The sequence below is a fragment of the Astatotilapia calliptera genome, chromosome 20 (assembly GCF_900246225.1).
Source record: "Astatotilapia calliptera chromosome 20, fAstCal1.2, whole genome shotgun sequence".
NCBI lineage: Eukaryota > Metazoa > Chordata > Actinopteri > Cichliformes > Cichlidae > Astatotilapia > Astatotilapia calliptera.
Window position 1 is genome coordinate 19,971,578 of NC_039321.1, and position 19,693 is coordinate 19,991,270.

General features: G+C 41.3%; 1 protein-coding gene across 1 annotated transcript; it reads left to right on the forward strand.

Annotated features, from left to right (window-relative positions):
- Positions 1-8,819: 8,819 nt before the first annotated feature.
- On the forward strand, positions 8,820-16,824 carry vwa1 (von Willebrand factor A domain containing 1). Its single transcript, XM_026153215.1, has 6 exons — positions 8,820-9,212; positions 12,423-12,980; positions 13,910-14,233; positions 14,598-14,873; positions 15,068-15,343; positions 15,895-16,824. The coding sequence occupies exons 1-6, from the start codon at positions 9,128-9,130 to the stop codon at positions 15,921-15,923; spliced, it is 1,548 nt and encodes a 515-aa protein (XP_026009000.1). The 5' UTR covers positions 8,820-9,127; the 3' UTR covers positions 15,924-16,824.
- The last annotated feature ends 2,869 nt before the right edge of the window (positions 16,825-19,693 follow it).

Below are 19,693 nucleotides of genomic sequence, written 5' to 3' on the forward strand. Positions count from 1 at the left end.
TATATATATATATATATATAATATTACAAATTTTAGTTTAAAAAAGGGGAGGGGTGGCAGCATGGTGGTTAACGCTGATGCCTCAGAGAAGTAGAGAGAGCAGGTCCTGAGTTTGAATCCACCATCTGGCTGTGAGTTGCATGCTCCCCCTGTATCTGTGTGCTTCTCTCTGGCTATTCAGCAGATCTCTATTCAACAGACTGGTGACCCTGCTTGTATGGATAGGCTCATATGTAAATATACATATATATATATACTTCAAACGCAAGTCTTTTGGGGGAAAGGAAGGCCAAGGCACATGATAAATGAAGTATTAAAGTAAAATGTTCAGATTAACACAGCATAACATAGCCTCCAGTCAATTTATACAAAACAAAAACTGCATGCTTCCCTAGAAACAGCTGTTCCAAGTGACCTCCGGATGAATGCACATCTTCTACAAGGTTCAGAAAAAGGTCCCTGAACCTTTTCAAACAACCGTTATTTTGTCTTTCAGTGTATATCTTATTCTTCCTAGTGGAAGGCCTGGGAACATTTGTCTAATGTGCAACATTTGGTTCACGAGCTTTGTTTTCCCCTCATTCTTTTTCATTTTTTTACTTTCTTACTTTTTATTTCTGTTTTTATAACTGTGTTCCTCTGAACACAAAGCTGAAATAGCTCGGTTTAGTGGATCCACTTTTGAAATACTCTTCTAAGAGGTCTCTCTGACCTCGTCCCAAAATGTTTATTACACGTGTATTTTACCCAGACCTTGTATATGCACTCTGTGGTCTGTGTTGTGGCTGATGTTCTCTCGTATATCTTGTGTTTGCGTGTTTGCCTTCTCACTCCTTTCCCGTCTGTGTCATCAGCTCCTCCACTTGTACTGTATACCCCCCCCCCCCCCCCCAAAAAAACAAAAAAAACCAAACAAACCCAAAAACAAAGACTAATGCAAACACAGGATATGTGAGCAAAGGTGGATTACACTCCCACCAGGTCTTTGTGTGAAAGAACAGCCAGTACAGTGTGGGTACTTTGTCATAATAATATCCGGGCCTTGTCACAGAGGAATCTCCAAACCTATGTGAGCCGTATTTGTCTGACCCTCAGAGCCATCCTGTTTATACAGCCGCAAGAGTATCATACACAAGCCTATGTATGATGTGATGATATATACAGTGGCATGTCTTTATTTATTTAATTTCTTTCTTGAATAGTTTGAATAATGATTCATACATTAAACACAGCAAGTACAGCACCGCTAATCACAGACAATATACAGATTAGAGGCACTGTAAAGAGTTGCTAAATAGGACCCCGATGACTTATCAGCCTTACAGACATAACCTTTTCAGCTTGTCTCAACTTGTAATCAGGGAAAAATAAAAGCCCAGGATATGAGTTTGAAAAACCTTGAGTGTTGAAAAGCAGTGGTAGAAAAGATAATACGAGGTGAACCGCTGCGCCGTCTTGCATAAAATTCAGGCTATGTATTTGCACACCGGCCCTCAGTGTCCCTGGCAAACACATTTCTGCTGTTACCAGCGCACCGGTGCTACTTTTTATAGCACTGCTGGGATTAAAATTAACTGTTTTACCGCTGGGCAGGCTTAACTCTGATCTATCAAATGTGTGGTCTCAGTCATGCTTGCAAAGGCAAGTACCTTGATGTGCAAATATAAATTTTTTGCAACTGCCTACATATTCCACACAGAGTGCTTTTACACAGGAGTTCAAAAATCTGCCATCTGCCTGTGTCTCCACACAAGTGCTGTAAGGAAAGGAGCATTTTCAAATCCCTGCGTTATATTTTTGATCTACTTATTTTGTCTTTAACAGTTGTGGTTTCCAAATACACTGCTGTAACCTATTTGAAATATTTCATATGTCAACTTTTTTGACATCTTTTTAAGTTACTTAGATTCTTAGAAGAACATGCTACTGAGCATGCACATAGTCTTGCCTGTGGTTTTGTGTGTTAGCCTGCTACCATTTTCAAATGTGTGGTAAGAAAAAAAAGTATGCCTGGGGCTAAAGGGGGTTTGTCTTTCTGGTAATTCATCCCAGACTGTTGTGGAAAATATATTATTTTTGATCTTACATAGAAACTTAAGTTTGCCACCATTCAATCTGCCCATGAAATTTATACTAATGCTAGTTTTTTTATTCAAAAGCAACAATCTGCAGTTAGCGGTAAATGCAAGAAACATTAGGGGATCACAGAAGAATCATCTTCTGGGTACAGTGAATATTTAATGCCCGTCCATCCTGTAGCTGTTGATATATTGTGGTCTGGACTTAAGAGAGGACCAGTCAAAACACTTGTCTGACAGTTTTAATGTTTACATTATTGCCTAGCAGCCAATATTGACACTTTTTTTCCAACCTTGGAACTTTAGGTATTTTTTTGCACACGAACAAGACAAAGTCTTTAACCCAGCCTTCGTATCTCGCCAATCGATCACACCTGAACTAAAACCCCTCTTCCGTCTTGTACTAGAGCTGTGTGTGTACATATGTGTGTTCAGTCTTACAATGGATTACTCATTGGAAAACACACAGGCAGACAGGCAAAACTCAAGCCAGACAAGTTCAAACAAAACACCTCTCCTGTCTCCCCGCTTCGCAGCGTTTTCGCTAACAGACAATGTCAGGCTTCTTCTTTCTGTCACCTCAACACTCCACGCGAGGGGAGTTGTATGAAACCAAGACAGAGTGGAGTTTATGACCTGTGGGGCATTGTGTTGGGTGTGTATGTGCTTTTAGATGAAAGAGCAGGAAGTAAGAATTTGATAACAGAGAGAGAAATAAACTGAGTATGTGTTGTATGTGCCAAGTAGTGAAAGGCCCAGGCTTAACATGGGAGGCAGCGGATGTGGATGACAGGTGATTGCAGGGAAAGGCGGGATGGGCTGGCTGGCACAGCTGCCCTGTTTCTGTCCTTAAAGGGCTGCAGATTGTTTGTCCGACCTGGTGAGGCATTTGCTCTTCAAGATGTCAACCTCGCAGTCACTCTTGATTTAAAGCGTCTGCAGCACGAAATGTCCTTCGGAACATTACATAAACCTTTGTGTGCATCATCTTTTCATGTGAGCACTCCTTTAGAGAACAGAGATGTAAGGGAGGGGGTTGGTTTGCCTCACTGATACCTTTGATAGGTTGCCAGGTCCTCCCCCAACTCAACCTGCCCTAACAGATTCCACTCTGGACGCACTTGTAATTACAACACATCCCTTCTTCTTTTAAACCCTCAGACATACCACAAAAGTGACTTCAGCCACATCTTGTGCGTGTACGTACATATGTGTAGATCTCTGTCAGTGTACTTGTGCATTTGTATAGTATACAAATGTGTTACTAATGGTAGAAGGCATGTGAGTCTGTTGAGGAGAAAGGGCGCGGGATGAGGAGCAATAAAAGGGTGAGGAACTGAAAAGGGAGGAGAGAATGGAGAATCCAGCTGCTGTCTGCCGTGGCCAAAAGAGCAAACCGAAAGAGGGATTGTGAAAAAGAGAAAGGACAATGATAGGCATGCAATATTAAAAGCGGTTGGGGAGAGGGATATTCTGGGGAAGAATGAAAAAGAAAGAATGAAAGAAAGATTTGAGAAGACGAGGCAGGAAAGAAACTACAGGATTGACTTATTCCGTGAATACAGGCACAAACACACAGTTCAGCACAGTACTGGGCTGTGTTTGCCTGTGAATGTGAGAAAATGCTGTTACATTCAGCCAACTGTAGCCTACCATCCTCCTTCCCACAGGCCGCACGAGTGCAGCCAGCGCTCGGAGAACTCTGACATCGATGAGTCACCGCCAATGACCTTTCTCATGTGGTTTCTGAATAAGTGGGACTTTAGTATTTCTCTGCTTTTGGTAAGCATTAAAGGTTCTTTGAGCACTCTGTTCTGTTGGATGAAGACCTTTGTGTTATGCAGAATGAGAGAGCTGTGAATGGAATGACTTTTTAAAAAAAAATTGGCTGAACTATAACAACAAAGCAGAACTCTTGTGGTCTGGGTTCCTCTATTGAGGACGTAGACCCCTTCCAAAGGACCTCAGGCTCATTAAGGGCTTCTTACATGCTGCTGTGCTGTTAAATTTACCCTTTAAATGTTCTTTCTGTCAGCTTCTTCATAAATAATAGGGTTTTTGGTTTGTTTGTTTTTTACCTCAGCTGGTAGGTGCAATTGAAAATTTGACTCTACACTGTCAGCCAGTTCTCTTAAGTTTAACCAACTCGCTGTGATGACTTTGTATTAACACCGGGCCAAAACAATGAGTGGATTTATCTTCCATCTGTAAATAAACTCTGTCTGGCAATCCTCAGCACAGTAAGACCATTGTCTGAGCCGACCTCTAAAGGAGCTGGGCCTGGTAAAAGGGCAAAACTCCAGTGACCCAACTTGGCACAGCCGAAGGCCGTATGTGAAATTTTAGTGTGGAAACATACAGTGGGTGTTGGCCTCACTAGCGTGGAGACTCGCTGGCTGTTGATTACTGCAAAACAGATGTTCTAACTAGTGAGATGGCTCTGGCTGCATACAGTTTTGCTCAAAGATAGTAAGCAGGCACGGGTGCTTCTGTCCAAACTTAAATACACAGTCTGATTTATTCTTCTGAAATCACGCAAAGAATTGGACAGTCGCTTGTGTTTAATGTAACTTGTCGTATTTGTTTGGGGAAAAGAGATGATTGAGCATTTCCCTGGATACAGTTAAATCTTAGCTTCTTGGAACACTTTGCAAAGAGCAAAGGTTTTCTAGAAGAGGGATCCTATAAAACCAGTATTGGCTCACTTTTACACTGACTGACACTTTTTGATGTAAAAGTTGAGACTTTAGGATAGGCCTTTGATTAGCTCAAAATACGAGCCACTATGGACATATACAGGATAATGGTTGGTGGGGGCAGGAAAGAAGTTCTGACGCAGAACGGGATGGGGTTGTGTTGCTCAGGAAGGCAGTGGGTACTCATCTGCACATCCCACTGATGGGAAATCCCTTAGACTTTCCTGTCTATATTTTTAGTTTAATGGCTTTATTATTTGTTTATCTTCTCAAAATCCACTGCACAGGAGGCAAAGAGGCTTCTGGGCTATACGGAACAAAACCAGTTTCCATTTGCCTGAAAAGTCCCAAGCTGGCAAGATTTTTCTGCTTTTGGAATCCATTTTATTTGTCCCTCTTATCCATCACTGTAACTACATCACGCATATTCCTCTCCAAAATCAGTGTTTCATGGGGGCTTTTCTTGCAGTCTTTTTTTCACTGAGAAGAGGGCAACATTCCTGCTCGTCTTCCAGAAATCTGCATAAGAGTTTGCTGTGAACCAAACCTTAAATACCATAGACTGACAAGAAGGCAGAGAAAAACACTGGCAAATATAACTCTGTGGAATTCTACTTAACCATCAAAAAGTGGCATTCCTATAAGCAGCCAAATCCTCTGCTGACAAATTTTTAAGGGGTAGCCACAATCACTGTAGGCCAAATTTACAAGAGACTATTAAAGGAGCAGTAGCTGGAGCTGCTTAAAAATTGTTTTCAGGCTTCCTGTTATCCCGCTCTGAGTGTTGTGATGAACAAAATGTTGTAAACTCTTCCATTGCCTCGATGACATCTTACTGTATTCGCCTCTCCTCCCGTCCCACCCATTCCCTCTGCAGCTATTTTTCCTCAGCTAAAAGTTCAAGTTTATTCCGCTGTTGTTGTCCCTCTTAAAAGATTTGTATTCGTTACCCCTGCAAGGATGTGAAGGTGCGCACAAATGAGCATAAACAAGTCTGTGTAAAGGTCGCATAAACTGACAATGTACAGTAATCAAGCCAGGGGTAGAAAGTGTGTTGACATGAGGCTGTGCTGGGTGGAAACAGCTGGCCATTTCTGTGGATTTCAGTGCAATATCAAACACTAACACAGTTTGTGTCCTCGGCACAAGTTGGTCACGCACTGCACAACTGATGCAATGTTTGACAGTGTGAAATATGGACAGAAATGTGTTGCTGTGTGTGTGTGCGCGCACATACATATTAGGCTATTTACTGCTCGCATGCACATACACACACGCGTCACTGTGAGTGGGGTATACTGAATGTAAGTGATTTACAGATCACTGACGAGACTGTAAAAATCATCCGGCACAGTGTCAATGACCATGGGGACCGCAACTGTGCTTGTGAGAACTTGTTCAGCCCTGGAGGGGGAGGTCCACAAAAAAACCACAGAGAAATTAATGTTGCATGTCTGTTGAGCAGAAGCAGCAGAGTGTAAATGGATCGTGATGTGACAGGGAGCTTTGGGCCCGGTTTTAGCAAGGCTGCATTCAAATAAATAAATATGTCCAACTCATCACAAACATAATTTGTCAGGGACGTCCGACTCTTTCTTAAATCATGACACAATACAAGCAAGCATGATTCAATGTTTGCACTTGTCTTTTATCGCCAGTTACAATTACACAATGTTTCCAATACAGATGATTATAAAGAAATTTCAGCTCTCATAATGCTTCTGAATCACTGACTGCACTGTAGTGGGGTTGTTTAGTTTCTAGGTGTGTGTATTGGGATGGGCGTGCCTACTGTCAGTGTCTTACTGGAAGAATACAAGTATTTGAACACGATGCGTCACAGAAGAATTCAGAGCTTTGTTTGGTCCCACTTGAATTCTAACATCCTCTTCCATCCATTTATTCCCTCCTACAGTCCGTTTTCCTCCTTGTTTGTGTCTCTCACACACATACAATATTAATAGTTTCCATGTTGAATCATACAGTAGGTGACTTCATGCATGCCTGTGCGTAATTTTCCACTTTATTTACTTTCTACATGTAAATCTTACTTTAGTTTTTAAAAAGGCACAATGGTTGAACACAGAGAATAGTCTGCATGGAGAGCTGTTTACCTTTTTTCCACTCTCAAGACTGTGTGCCGTGTAATTTCACAGATTCACTCCCAGTGGTTTGAATGCTGAAAGTATTTGTGGTTGCTCTTGGTAAACCAGAGGTTTCCTTAATCTTTCGGATAGCTGGAATACTTGGTAGTCTTACCGTTATAGTAAATAAGATAAATGCAAAAGTCTAAATATTACTCTTTGAGGACAAAATCTACAAGTATGTCACAAGACAATATATAATAAAAAAAAGTTATATTTGTACAAATCCTTTGTTTCTATTCGTATTTCTGAATTTTTCAATTGTTACAAACCCTGTATTAGACAGTTCTTCCCTTTGGCGAGTCCTTTTAATGACTTGTGAGCAAAAAACTGTTAAGTGACTTTTTTGGTGGGTTCTCTATTTCCAGACTCTGTTAATGGGGTAATCTGAAGACTTAACTCTTGTCCTGGATCAGATTCAAGATGTTGACGCCTGGATAGTGGAGCCTATTTACTATTCTGAGTTACAGGGGAGACAGGAGAGAGGAGGAGTGAAAAGCTAAAGAGCGAGTTGTGTCAAGTAACAGTAACCACGAGGAAGTTCAAGGAGTCCTACCTTCAAAATAAACGGATCAGTTGCTCACATGCTTCAGCAGTGTTGACTGATTTGATTGCTTTTCCACGCTGTGCAGAAACAAGTTTATAGGCAGCTTAAATGTTCTGGGAAATATTGGGAATCATGCAACCACACCACACATGCAAACTTTGTTTTCCAGTTTCAAAAAAGTTGACTTTTCTAGCAAAGCATTAGAATCATGAAAGTGGCTGGCTACACATCCAAACAAACTTACTAATGTTTTCACGACTGGGTTCAAGCACTGATACATATGCTTGAATCCAAGTTGATATGATCTTTTTCTCCCACATGAACCCTGCTCTTGTTTGTGAAGTATGTGAAACCTTAGTTCTGCTTCATTTAGAACCCCATTGCCCCATATAACATGATACTAATTGAGAAAATTGGGTTTTTGAAGCCTTAAAAGACTAGATTTTTAAATTATTTTCTGGAGAGTTCCAATTACTCCAGTGACGGAGTGATTTTTATTTTTTTGGTTAAAGTTTTGCTACTCCATACTGAAGAGGTCAGGATGAATCTGGAGCCATTTGTAAAACTCAGTGGAGGCTCAGTCATGGTTTGGGGCTACATTTCAGTCAGTGGTGTTGGAGATCTTGTCAAAACTGATGCAATTATGAATGCAGAAAGGTACCATCAGATTTGGATCCACTATGCAATACAAGGCAGAAAGAATCTGATTAGCAGCTTTATGACACCATGACAACCATAGAAAACACTCTGCCAAACCAGTAAAGGCATACCTGGATAGAAACACACAGTGGACTGGTCTCCACAGAGCCTGGAGCTCAACATTATTGAAGCAGTGTGATCACCTCGACAGAGAGCAGAACAAAAAGCAGCCAAGATCCAAAGAGGAGCTTTGAATGTCCTTCAAGACTTCTGGAGAAATATTCCTAAAGCCTACTTAAAGAAATTACAAGGTTGACTCTTGAGGAATAGTGATAGTCTGAAAGGAAACCTTCTGAATGAACTGTTTTTAGGTTTTGTTTAATGTCTGTTTTAAATTTTTTTAAAAATGAAGCGCTGAACATGATTTATTTTTACATTTGTAAAATGTAAAATAAAATTATTTTGACAGTTATAAAAATAAAAGGGCCTGGGTTTGTTTCCCTTAATAGTATTATTTTGTTACGGCGGTAATTAGGCTGCTTAACATCAAAATAACATAATCATTAAAGACACCCCCCCCCCCCCCCCTAAAAAAAACCGATTTGGTTCCTCTCAGGCAAAAATCCATTCCGCTTTGCTTCGCAGTAAGACATCTTATTTTGAAAGTGTTCCCGGAATTTTTGGTTTCGCTTCGTGTCCCGAGCGCGGGCGAAGCGCGTTTGGGTTAATCAGGAGCGTCCAAACCTTACGCACACAGTCTGGAAGTTTTCGCTCCAGTTTAAGTTTAACTCCCAGTGACTCCGGTTACAGACAGCGTGGTCATGGTCAGAGAAGAAGAAAGATAAGAAGCAAAATAAAAAAAGCCGGGCTGAATGTGACTCATACAGGCTGAATTATGCCTCTGCCTGTGATTTACTAACCCGGAGTGCGCTCCTCAGGCTGGATGTATGGTTGACTGAAGAAGCCCTAACATTTGTCCCACATATATATTTTCTTCCGTGGAGCTAACTCGTAAGAGTTCTGATGGAGGGCCACATGTTATTTGCGTGGATGCTGATGTGTTTGCTTCTGCGGCCCTCAACCGCACAGAACAGCCCACCTGAAGGAGGTAAGCGCCGTTGATTCAGTGGAAACCAGTCTAATTATAATTATTTGCATTGCATAACAGGGGGGCGATAGCGACTAGCAGACAAAAACATTTTTTTTAAAAGAGGAAGATTACAAATAAAACAATGTGAGCCACAATAATCTGTAATTTTTGTAAATAAAGCGACTTAAAGCGTTGGTGCCACATAATAAAAGGAATACAGCTGGGCTCGGGGCGGATTAGGGTGGGGTTGACATTACACCAGTGTTCTCAGTAAAGTGGCATGACTCCAGGTATTGAATTATCTGTTGATGAAATCTTACAGCCAGGAGTAGCGACTTCATACAGTAGGGCTAGGGGCATGGGTGGGGGCACTCTGATCGACCACGCAGGCATGCTGAGGATGGCTTCAGGTGCTCCCGGGAATTCTCAGGTTATTGTCAGTTGATGACATCTCAGGGCTTTACAACAGACTTCTAATAAGGGGAAGACCAAATAACCTCCAGGTCTGCTGGAAAAGGTTTTTTGTTTTTAAAGGATAATTCTGGTTAATGTTAGTAGAACACAAGAGTGCAAAGAATGACAGATTTGATGCATCTTATGGGTTTTTTTTCTAAACATGCAGATGCTCCTCTTTATAAGATGTTTTTAATTCTGATCAGTAACTACTGATTTGCAGACTCCAAATCTAAACCAATCCTATCAGCTCTTATCATAGCAGTGCCTTTGTGCCATTCTGGCAAAGCTCATGACCGCAAAGTGACAGAGATTTCCCCAGGTGGTGATGGCACCGGCAGGTTTCTTAGTGAGAGTGGATATTTATGAGTGTCTGTAGTTAGGGATATGCTGATGCTTTGCTGTTCCATTTATAGGGATACGATGAGATAACTTGGTCTACGGTAATTGGGCTTTATATAAATGTACTTGCTGTTTTTACTCTAGTTAAATAAAGGTCTTATGTCTGTAACCTTTAACAACAGTTATAAATCACTAATAATTAACCATATGTCTAATAAAGGCTCAAAAAGTAAAGTTATACTATGCTCTAAACCCAGGATGTCAAACTTATTTTCTGTTTACTTTGATGTGAGTGGGCCAGACCTGTGTAAAGACATTTAAGTCTATGTTTCAACCCCACCCCATGTCTTAATAGAAAAAGAAGCGCAATTTCAAGAGAAATGTTGCTGTAGTGTAGCACATGAGAGAATTCTTGCAGCACTAACAAATAAATGTGTAACAAAGTTCTAGTAGTTCATTATCCAGACTGTCCTGTAAACAGAAAATCTGTTTTCTGACTGCGTGCTGATAGTAAAAAACAAAACAAAAAACCCCCAGAAACTTATGTAGTAGGTAGATTACTTTAGTGTGGTATAGAGATCTTTATCAGAAGGAAAAAGCTGTAAAACTTACATTTTAACAAATCCTGAATTAACGCTCTCCTTCCCATTTTCCAAAGCTGCCCAGTTTACTGCCCGATTCGGGCCCCCTGGGCTCTATATTTGGCACCCCTGCTTTAGACCTTAGACTGTCTGAAAATGAAGTAGCTTATTGTATTGTATTATACTGAGGCAGTGCCTTGTACCTTCCAGAGACCAGTCATCAACCACTGGTACCAATTCTGTGCCTTATATTTTTTGGCTGCTTCTGGTTGTTCCCATGTTACAAAGCGTCACCAGTGTGGGTAGCTCTGCATGTTTCTATTTTGCAGAGTTTCATGCTTCTCATGACAAAACCCCAAGGGGGGATTTTTGCATTACGAGCTGCAGTCAAACCAGCGACACCACTACACTGCGAATGTAACGGTACAAAAACAAGGCCATTTAAAGAAAATGTGCAAAATTAGACAGGAATACCACTCAATTTTATTCATTTAAACTTCTATAGTGCTTTTCTACTCTTGTTCAAGCTTTATCTTTTTCATATCGTTCTCATCCCAACATGCAACCTATTTAAATCTTCACTGTGTTTTTAGCCCCAAAAAACCCCCTCATAACATACTCATATGTTTTTGTAAGGTGCTCAGCCTGATCTGCTTGCTGTTTTACTCACGCTTCATTTTTCTCCATCACATCATTAGCTAAGATCTGTAGTGCATGCGATAACCCGAGACAGCATTCAACCACGGCAATAAAGAACGATAAAATGGCTCGCTCCAGCAGTAGGTCTGAAGATAAAGGCGTACCTGCACAAACGCAGAGGTAAGGGGCTCCTATACGCAACAGCACTCTTGCTCCAAACAAGAGTGATGTAAGGAATTCTTTAGGTTGATAGAGGGGGAAAAGGCAGCAAGCATGCAGGCTGGCATGTGTGCACACACGCTTGATTTGTGTGTATACATGCTTCGCTGCTCAGCTTTCAACACCTTGAAGCCTAGTCCACACCTCATGTCAAGCGTTGGACCTTGACATATTTAAAAAATGAGACACTGAATTACACGCCTATATAACTGTATTTTCTGCAGAGTCATATATGTGTAGTCCAAAGTCTTCATCTTAAAAGTTTCTGATTTCTCGAGTGACGATTTTAACAGTAGGCAGGATTTCTTTTGGATCTGTGCACAATCTGTAGATTTGAAGCTAAGTTCTGCTTGTTGTGCTACTGTTTCCTGCTCTGTATATGGTCATCCAGCATTCCTCTTCATCCCTCACATGAAACTGGCAGTACCCCCCAGCTTCATTCCTCTCCTTTTAACGCCTTTTATTTCCCTCGTCCCGCCTCCTTTCTCCACTCCCTCCCTCTCTCCCACCAGTACCCAGCACAGCTACTGTCATGCCTGTTCCTCTACTTTGGGCATTGTTGCTTCTGTTATAAGATATGCAAAATTAGGGAGTGGGAAAAAAAATAATCCACCCGTAGCTTTGTGCTTGGATGCCTTTAATCCATTATCCAACTTTGAAGTTACAGTATCATGATGCCTGCATCAGTTTTGTACTTCCTCTGTTTGTTTTACAGTCTTCTTATCTCCAAAACCACAGCCTATTTTGGGGGGTTTTGCTTTTAACTTTCTTCTGCTTTCATGTAAAACAAACAATTTTCTCTATAAGATTTGTTCACTGTGACACTGTTTTTCTCTCTCATAAAAACAGGATGGAAATGTGTGTAGAGGGAAGCACGAAAAGAGACCTGTGGAAAAACAGAATCATAGAGAGTTGTTGGCGCAAGTCAGTAACTGATTCCGCTCGCCTGATATGCATATTAATGACTGTATTGATGTTTGTTGCTTCTCCACAGTGCTGAACTGCTGTGAGGGGGACGTCCTCTTCTTGGTGGATTCCTCGGGGAGTGTGTCATCCTACGAGCACTCCCGAATGCTAGCCTTCCTGTCCGAGCTCATCTCCCCCTTTTCGCTGGGAGAGGACCAGGTAAGGGTAGGACTTCTGCAGGTGGGCACCAAACCACGTCTCGAGTTCGGCTTTGATAAATACAGCACCCAAAGTGGCCTTCAGGCCGCTTTGAAAACCATCAAGCCTCTCAGGGGGGACACCAACACAGTTGAGGCGCTGAAAATGGTGAAGGAGTGGGTCCTGCGTCCTGGAAAGGCTGGCGGCGCCCGGGAAAATCTCCCGAGGGTGCTAGTGTGGCTGACTGATGGGGTAAAACCAGGGGATGTGACTGGACCGATGGCCCAGCTTCGGGATGATGGTGTGGCCGTGCTGGTCGTGTCCACTGGCCATGGCAACTACCAGGTGTTGAGGCAGGTGGTGAGCCCACCTGTGGAGGACCACCTGCACTTTGTGGACATTGACGATATGAGCATCATCACAAAGGAATTCCGGGATGCCATTATTGGTGAGTACAGCATGGGTAGTGTCTTTATGTGTTGCAAATAAAAGATTTAAAGAATGAACAGATAATTAGAATTTGTTGTTGGACTGAACACAACACACATTCTGCTCAATAAAAAAATGTGTATCTGCACATGCCTGTACTACAGAGACTGGGAAAAATATTATTTATGATTGATCCTGACCAATTAAAGCTGGATTGCTCGTACGCTTCAGTAGCTTTGAGAAACCCCCCTTCCATTCAAACAGCTACAATAACACTTATATCCTGCCTCAGTGATGTATTACATGTCTCTCTGTGCTTCTCCCTAATTCCACACATGCTCTTGAAGACAAGGAGACCAACTAGCCGGGACACTCTGTGTGCATGTGTATGAGTCCCTGTAATGAGATAGGCCAATCTATTAATGGATTAATGATTCAACATCTCTTTCTGCTCCATCCAGCACTATGCCCAACATGACACACACACATATATATTTATATATAGAGACCTGGAAGATGAGCCATTTCTCTGGATGGATTAGGTAACTGCCATAACACTCACAAGGGTCACTACAGCATTTATACAACAGCTGTAAGATATGATGCATAATAGAAAATAGGGCTTGTGTAGAACAAGGTGGAATGCATCAGTCCTTGCTGGGTGCATAAGGATTTAATCACAGATATCAGTGCATCTGGGAAAATTGTTATTTTGTTGCAGGGCCTCACTGGGTTGGCTATTTCAGGTTGTCTCAGTGCTGTCGCTGTGAATGCATTTAGGTTTCAAAGTCTGGGAGTCTATGTGAGTAGCTGACTGAAGCCAAGGCATTTTTAGCGCTCCTTCTGTCCTGTCACCATCATTTCTCCTCCTTTTTGAAAATTAAAAATGATAACTCAACCCCAACAACGTGTGCACGCGCTAACACGAGATCCTGCCGTCTCCAACAGAGATCATCCGCGCTGAACGAATTCACGTTCGAGACGTCTCCACCAGCTCCGCCACACTGCAGTGGCGACCCGTTCTGTCCGGGTTGACGGGCCACTATGAGATCCTCTTCAAAGAACTTCGGAGAGGAGTCGGTGGGGTTGAGACCAGTAGGCCTGATGTATTCACTGGAGGACCTCCGTACCAGAGACTTACCCAGACTGCGGATTCCAGCACTGCCAGGTTAACTGGCCTGAAGCCTGACACCAACTATATCGCCATACTGAGACCAGAGTCCAACGAACAAGCCTTTAACGACCTCCATGTCACCTTCAGAACTAGACCAGGTTGAGTTCTCTCTATATATACGCTTGCTTTGCAAGTTGCACAAAACCTTTTCAGTGGTTTGCTATAAATATAAAAAGTCAAAGTTCTAATTTGCTTTTGCAGTCTCTCAAATTTAGGAATTTGCTCTTTTTATCTGTTCTGCATGCAACACTGTCAATTTTGTTGACATTCTGAATGAAATGTCTTTGTTATAGGCCCACAATAAGAAAATAAAAGCTAAATCCACTGCAATTAAAAAGCTTGTGTAAAAGATTTTATTTTGTGGTTCGGTGAAGAAGAAAAAATTCAAAGTGAAAATCATCATATTCTCCTCATATTTTTTCTACTGCCTCAGCAATTGTTCTTGTCTCTCTTACACACCAGAGGTGCTGAGCCCAGCTGTGGTAACAGTTTCCGAGCCTGGACAAAGCAGTGTTCGGGTCAGCTGGGGTCCTCTCCAACCAGGGATGGTTGAGAGTTACTCTGTTGAGTATTCAGCCCTGCCCACGGGTAAAGTGCACTATGTCCAACTGAGTCGAAGTCAGAACTCTACTCTGCTCAGAAACCTCCAACCAGATACCACTTACTTGGTCACTGTTACTGCCAGGCACGCCTCAGGAAAGGAGAAAGCCATGTCTGTCAAAGTGTGCACTCAAGAAGGTGAGGTCAAATTAGGTCATAATCCCACTCCTTCATTGTCTTATTCATTCTGCATCCTAAATTCCAGATAATTGTAGTTCCGTTCAGTTCTGAAATGGTCAGTTCTCCTGCTGTTTTGTTTTTTTGCTTCACTGCTTTATAGTTCTCTTTCCTTTCGAAATATAACCAAACTTTTGAATGGTCTCTGTCTCTAGTGACTCCAGCGCTGGCAGACCTCCAGTTGACTACAGTGGGTAGTGACTCAGTAGAGGTTGAATGGAACGGTGGCACATCTCGCTTGAGGGGCTACTGGCTCACCTGGGAGGGACAGCAAAGCTCTGCCCCTGGTCAGCGCTCCTCCCTCTACTTGCCACCCGACTCCCTCTCAACACGGCTCACGCACCTGCCCCCTTCGGCTAGAGTGTGCGTGTCACCCATTTACCGGACGGCACGGGGAGAGGGACTGTGTTGCACGGCACAGTTTCACTCAGGTGAGTGCGGGCCTGGTAGATTAAAAAGCACCAAGGAATTGAATTTTTTTTAAGTTAGTTGGTTAATATATTATGGATTAGTTTGAAGTTTTTCTACAAAACACTGAGGCCAAAAGAAAATTAAAAAATTATACAAAGCAAAAACTCATGCACTATTTTGGTACAGTATCAAACCATGCATATAGTAGATTTCAATTAGTACCTCAGTAGAGCAGAGTTCACATAAGTCTTGTTTATTGAGATCAGACCATTGAAAAAAAACATCTTTCTCTGGGATCCTTTTCCTGGTTTAGGTGGGTAACCCACAGGCCTCACCAGCAACAGCTACTAAATATTAATAGTCTTTAAAATTACTTATTTAAATGTAATTTTGCACTGCAGCAAACTCTGCAAGTGAAAGTTGCTCTGTATTGTGAGTGGAAGCAGAAATCACAGTTAGTTATTTTAATTCCTTAATAAATGCCCCATGTGTGCACTTTGTATGTAAGTTTGAGAGCTTAAAATGTATAAATACTAATATCTCAGCTGCTTCTTTCCTTCTTTTCCTTTAGATGCATTAGTGTATGGCTACCAATCATAGCACCCTGAGACTGCAGCTGTACCTTACCAAACATGGAGGGACGAAGGCGAGAAGAATGCTGACTTTCATCCATAATTCTTTTCCCTGCCTTTCCCCTCTGTGGAAATCCTCCAGGAGTGACGTGTGGGTTGGCTTACCGAACACTCATGTGGAAGCTATGGACACTTAAGAGTAGTCGGGGGGGAAAAACAGCCACATGCTGACTGCAATCTGCGACACAAAGGAATAACTACTTTCCTGTTTTTATCTTCTCATCTGGTTTGCCCCTGTACTAAATGATGCTTCACATTAAGGACGTGCATTAAAGAAACATAATTTGTAGGTGTGTTTCGCAGCTACGGAGAAGGGTGTGATGGGAATGTTGAGGTTTTATGTGGCTTGTTTTGAAAAAGGCGTTCCCACCATATGCGGGCCATGTGTTCAAATCTGCTCCCTCCCCCAAATCCGCATAACGCACAGAAAACATCTGATTTACATTTTTGATGAATGCAATGAATTCTGCTTCAGTTGACAATATTCAAAAGATTAAAGCTTTGGGCAGATTCAGTTACGATTGCTTTGACCTTTCAAGATATTATAAAAACACCAACCACGTGCTGAAAGTAGAGGGATGCTGTATATGATGTGCAGATCTGTGTAGCTGAGAGTAGCCTTCTACCGATGTCTTGTACATCCAGTAATATTTATTAATCTGAAAATCATGCAAATATAAGAATCTATAACTTCTTCACAGACATGCTCTTTACATTTTAAGACTTTCTTTTATAGCTAGTCTCTGCTGCCCCCTACTGAAAAGATTACAGGCTTCTCTTTTACTGTATACTGAAAACATGTATTTTATGCTGACTGCCTTTGGAATTTAATACCAGCTTTCAATAAAGTCATTTTGTAATTTTGTTTACATATTTGGTTGTTTATTTTAAATTTTAGCATATAACAATACTACTGACTGGAAAAACAGCCAAGTCTGATGGGTATGTGTGGAGGTGGACCTCACAGACTAAAAACTACTGCTGATGCTTTTTGAGCTGGAGGTGTTAAAAGTCCAGGTGACTGATTTTGAACACCCAGACTCCGCCTGCTCTCGAAGCCACTCTAATCTGTGCAGGGTCTTCTCCAAACAACAAAGCTCTAGAATTGATCTTTTGAAATAAATTTAGACAACTTTTTTTCATTTTGGTTTATTATTTTATTACTGTGATTTTTTTATCGAGGCAGCTGATTTAGTCTATCACAACACTGAGGAAAATGTAGCACACCTCTGTTGAGGCTCCTTTAAATTTTAGATGAAAAACGGTTGTGTGTGACAGATTTGCTGTCATGCTTTGGGACACGTTTGATTTTCTGTAGGTACATGGCATCATAAACAAATGGTTCAGTGTCATGGGGAAGGACACTTCAGTAACATTAGCAGCCCTTCAAGCTTGTGTTGTTGTTTTCAGTTACTTCTTTTTTCATCACATCATTGGAGATTCTAAAACTCAAAAAAAATTGATAAACTATATTTTGTCATGTTTCGGCTGTGTGCAGGCAGGAGAAGGACCCAAATGCAAAACTCACCACACAGGAATTAAACTCAAAAAGCTGCTTTATTGCAGAACAGCACAAAAATATAACAAAACTAAACTGGGACATGGATAACTAACACACAGGGAAACACAGCCATGAGGGAGACTACAACACTGACAAAGAGAAACACAGGGCTTAAATATACTGAGGGATAACGAGGGAATGAGACAAAGAAGGAGAGCACAGCTGGGAGTAATCAGGCTGGACGAGACAAGGGAAGCAAAACTAGAAATACTGACATGAGACATGGACCTTCAAAGTAAAACAGGAAACACACTGACTGAACTCTAGACATGTAAACTTAACAGCAACTGGGGAGACAGACCATAGGAACCTGAAACATGGTACAGAAAGGCACAGTAGACACAACATGGAACATAGGGAAGCCGCATTACAAAACCTAAGAAATAAACCTATGATAACCATAACTGAAACCTAGGGAAATAGCAAACACAGTACAACAAAGGACTCAAAACATAAACCATAATATAAAAACACAAGAACTCAAAAAGCTGGGTCAGAAAGTCCCAGAACCGTGACATATTTGTGCCTGGACAGGTAAATAGAATGGCACATGAATGTGATGGAGGCAAATCGGGAAGCCCTTGTTCTGTGACAAAAATGCATTTAAAATGTTAAAATCCTCCATCACAGTCATTAACTTGCATGAATGCCACGTCAAAAGTGACTTAGAAAGAAAATACATCCAAGAGTTTTGGTTGATTTCTGTTTATTTTATGTTGTTGGCTGTGCAAATTAAGACTTTAGGTTTGGTTAGGGGTTACATTCAGTTTCACTTCAATTTAATTTTACTTACTAAATCAGTAGAACATTTATCAAGCTGGGATAACCACATTTACTCAGGGCTTTCTTGACGTGATGTTCTTCTGTTTCCCTGGCTGCTCTGTCTGTGGGGATGGTGTTTGCTCTGTGTTGTAGCGTCCTGATGACACCCAGTGGATACTCCAGTGGATGATGAGAGTCAAAACTTAATACTGATCCTATGCGTGGGTTAACAGTACAGCTGTAAGCTGTTTTATTAAAGATAAAAGCTGTAGCTTTTAAATATCTTAATGTGTTGCTCCACCAAGTTAATATGATCCTTGAATTGTGGTAAGTCCTGAGATCTGATTTTCACCCAGGTGTCATCCACATACCTGAACCAATGACTTGGTGGTGTAGGATAGCACTGACCTTTGTATGTGAAATATGTGGAATGAAGACACAGTTCTAAGAGTAAAACACGCTTGGTAGGTGCTGAGAGAGGTCCTGTTATCCCTCGTGAGCTACCTCCACTTCAGTGACTCAAACGCAGGTGAAGAGAAATGTTACATCATACGAGACCATTGTTTCACCTGCCTCCATAATGATGTTCTGGATGTGGTGTTTAGAGCTGCCTACCAATGGACTGAGGATCAAAAGCCAGAAACTTTGAGATGTTATAGGTGACCGAGTTGATCATACAAACAATTGGTCTTAAAGGTACACATTGTTTATATATCTTCGGTGAACCATACTTGATGTAGCTTCCCCTGGGTATATCCTGTGTTATGAGGGCTGGTCAATAACATTGTCTTGTTCTAACTGCTACAGACAATCTATCACCCTCTTCCTGTAACCACAGTGACAGAATTTTCTCATGATAGTCTTTCTGGTTTAGCAAAACCGTGCACCTGCCCTAGCTTCCCGGAAAGATGATAACGCTGTTGTTTTTACTAAGCAATGTGAGTGCCTTCCTCTCCTCCATGCAGATGTTGGATGCTCAGCTGTTCATTGAAAGCTGGTTCTGTGCCTTCTGGAGGACTTTTTTTTAAACAGTATGTTTATTGAGTTTTATATTACAGAACAAGCAAAGAATAATAGTACAGTTAACATAAGATTTATATTAAACATCATAGTCCCCAAAATAAACAAATATAGATTTAAAATAATAATAATAATAAAATAAAATAAAACAAAACCAATGCACAGCATGGGTAAAACAAACAAAGCAAGAAGAGAAACAACAAAAAACAAACAAACAAAAAAACTCAGCACCAAGTATCATTTTCTAAATTAATTCACTTCATAATGTCTCAGAAACTCAGCTAAAGGTAACCCTATTTCTTCAAAATCTACGCCCTTTCCTCTGACAATATAAGTAAGTCGTTCCAATACAATATATGAAGCCATCTCCTTTACCCACATTTTTACCCCTCCTT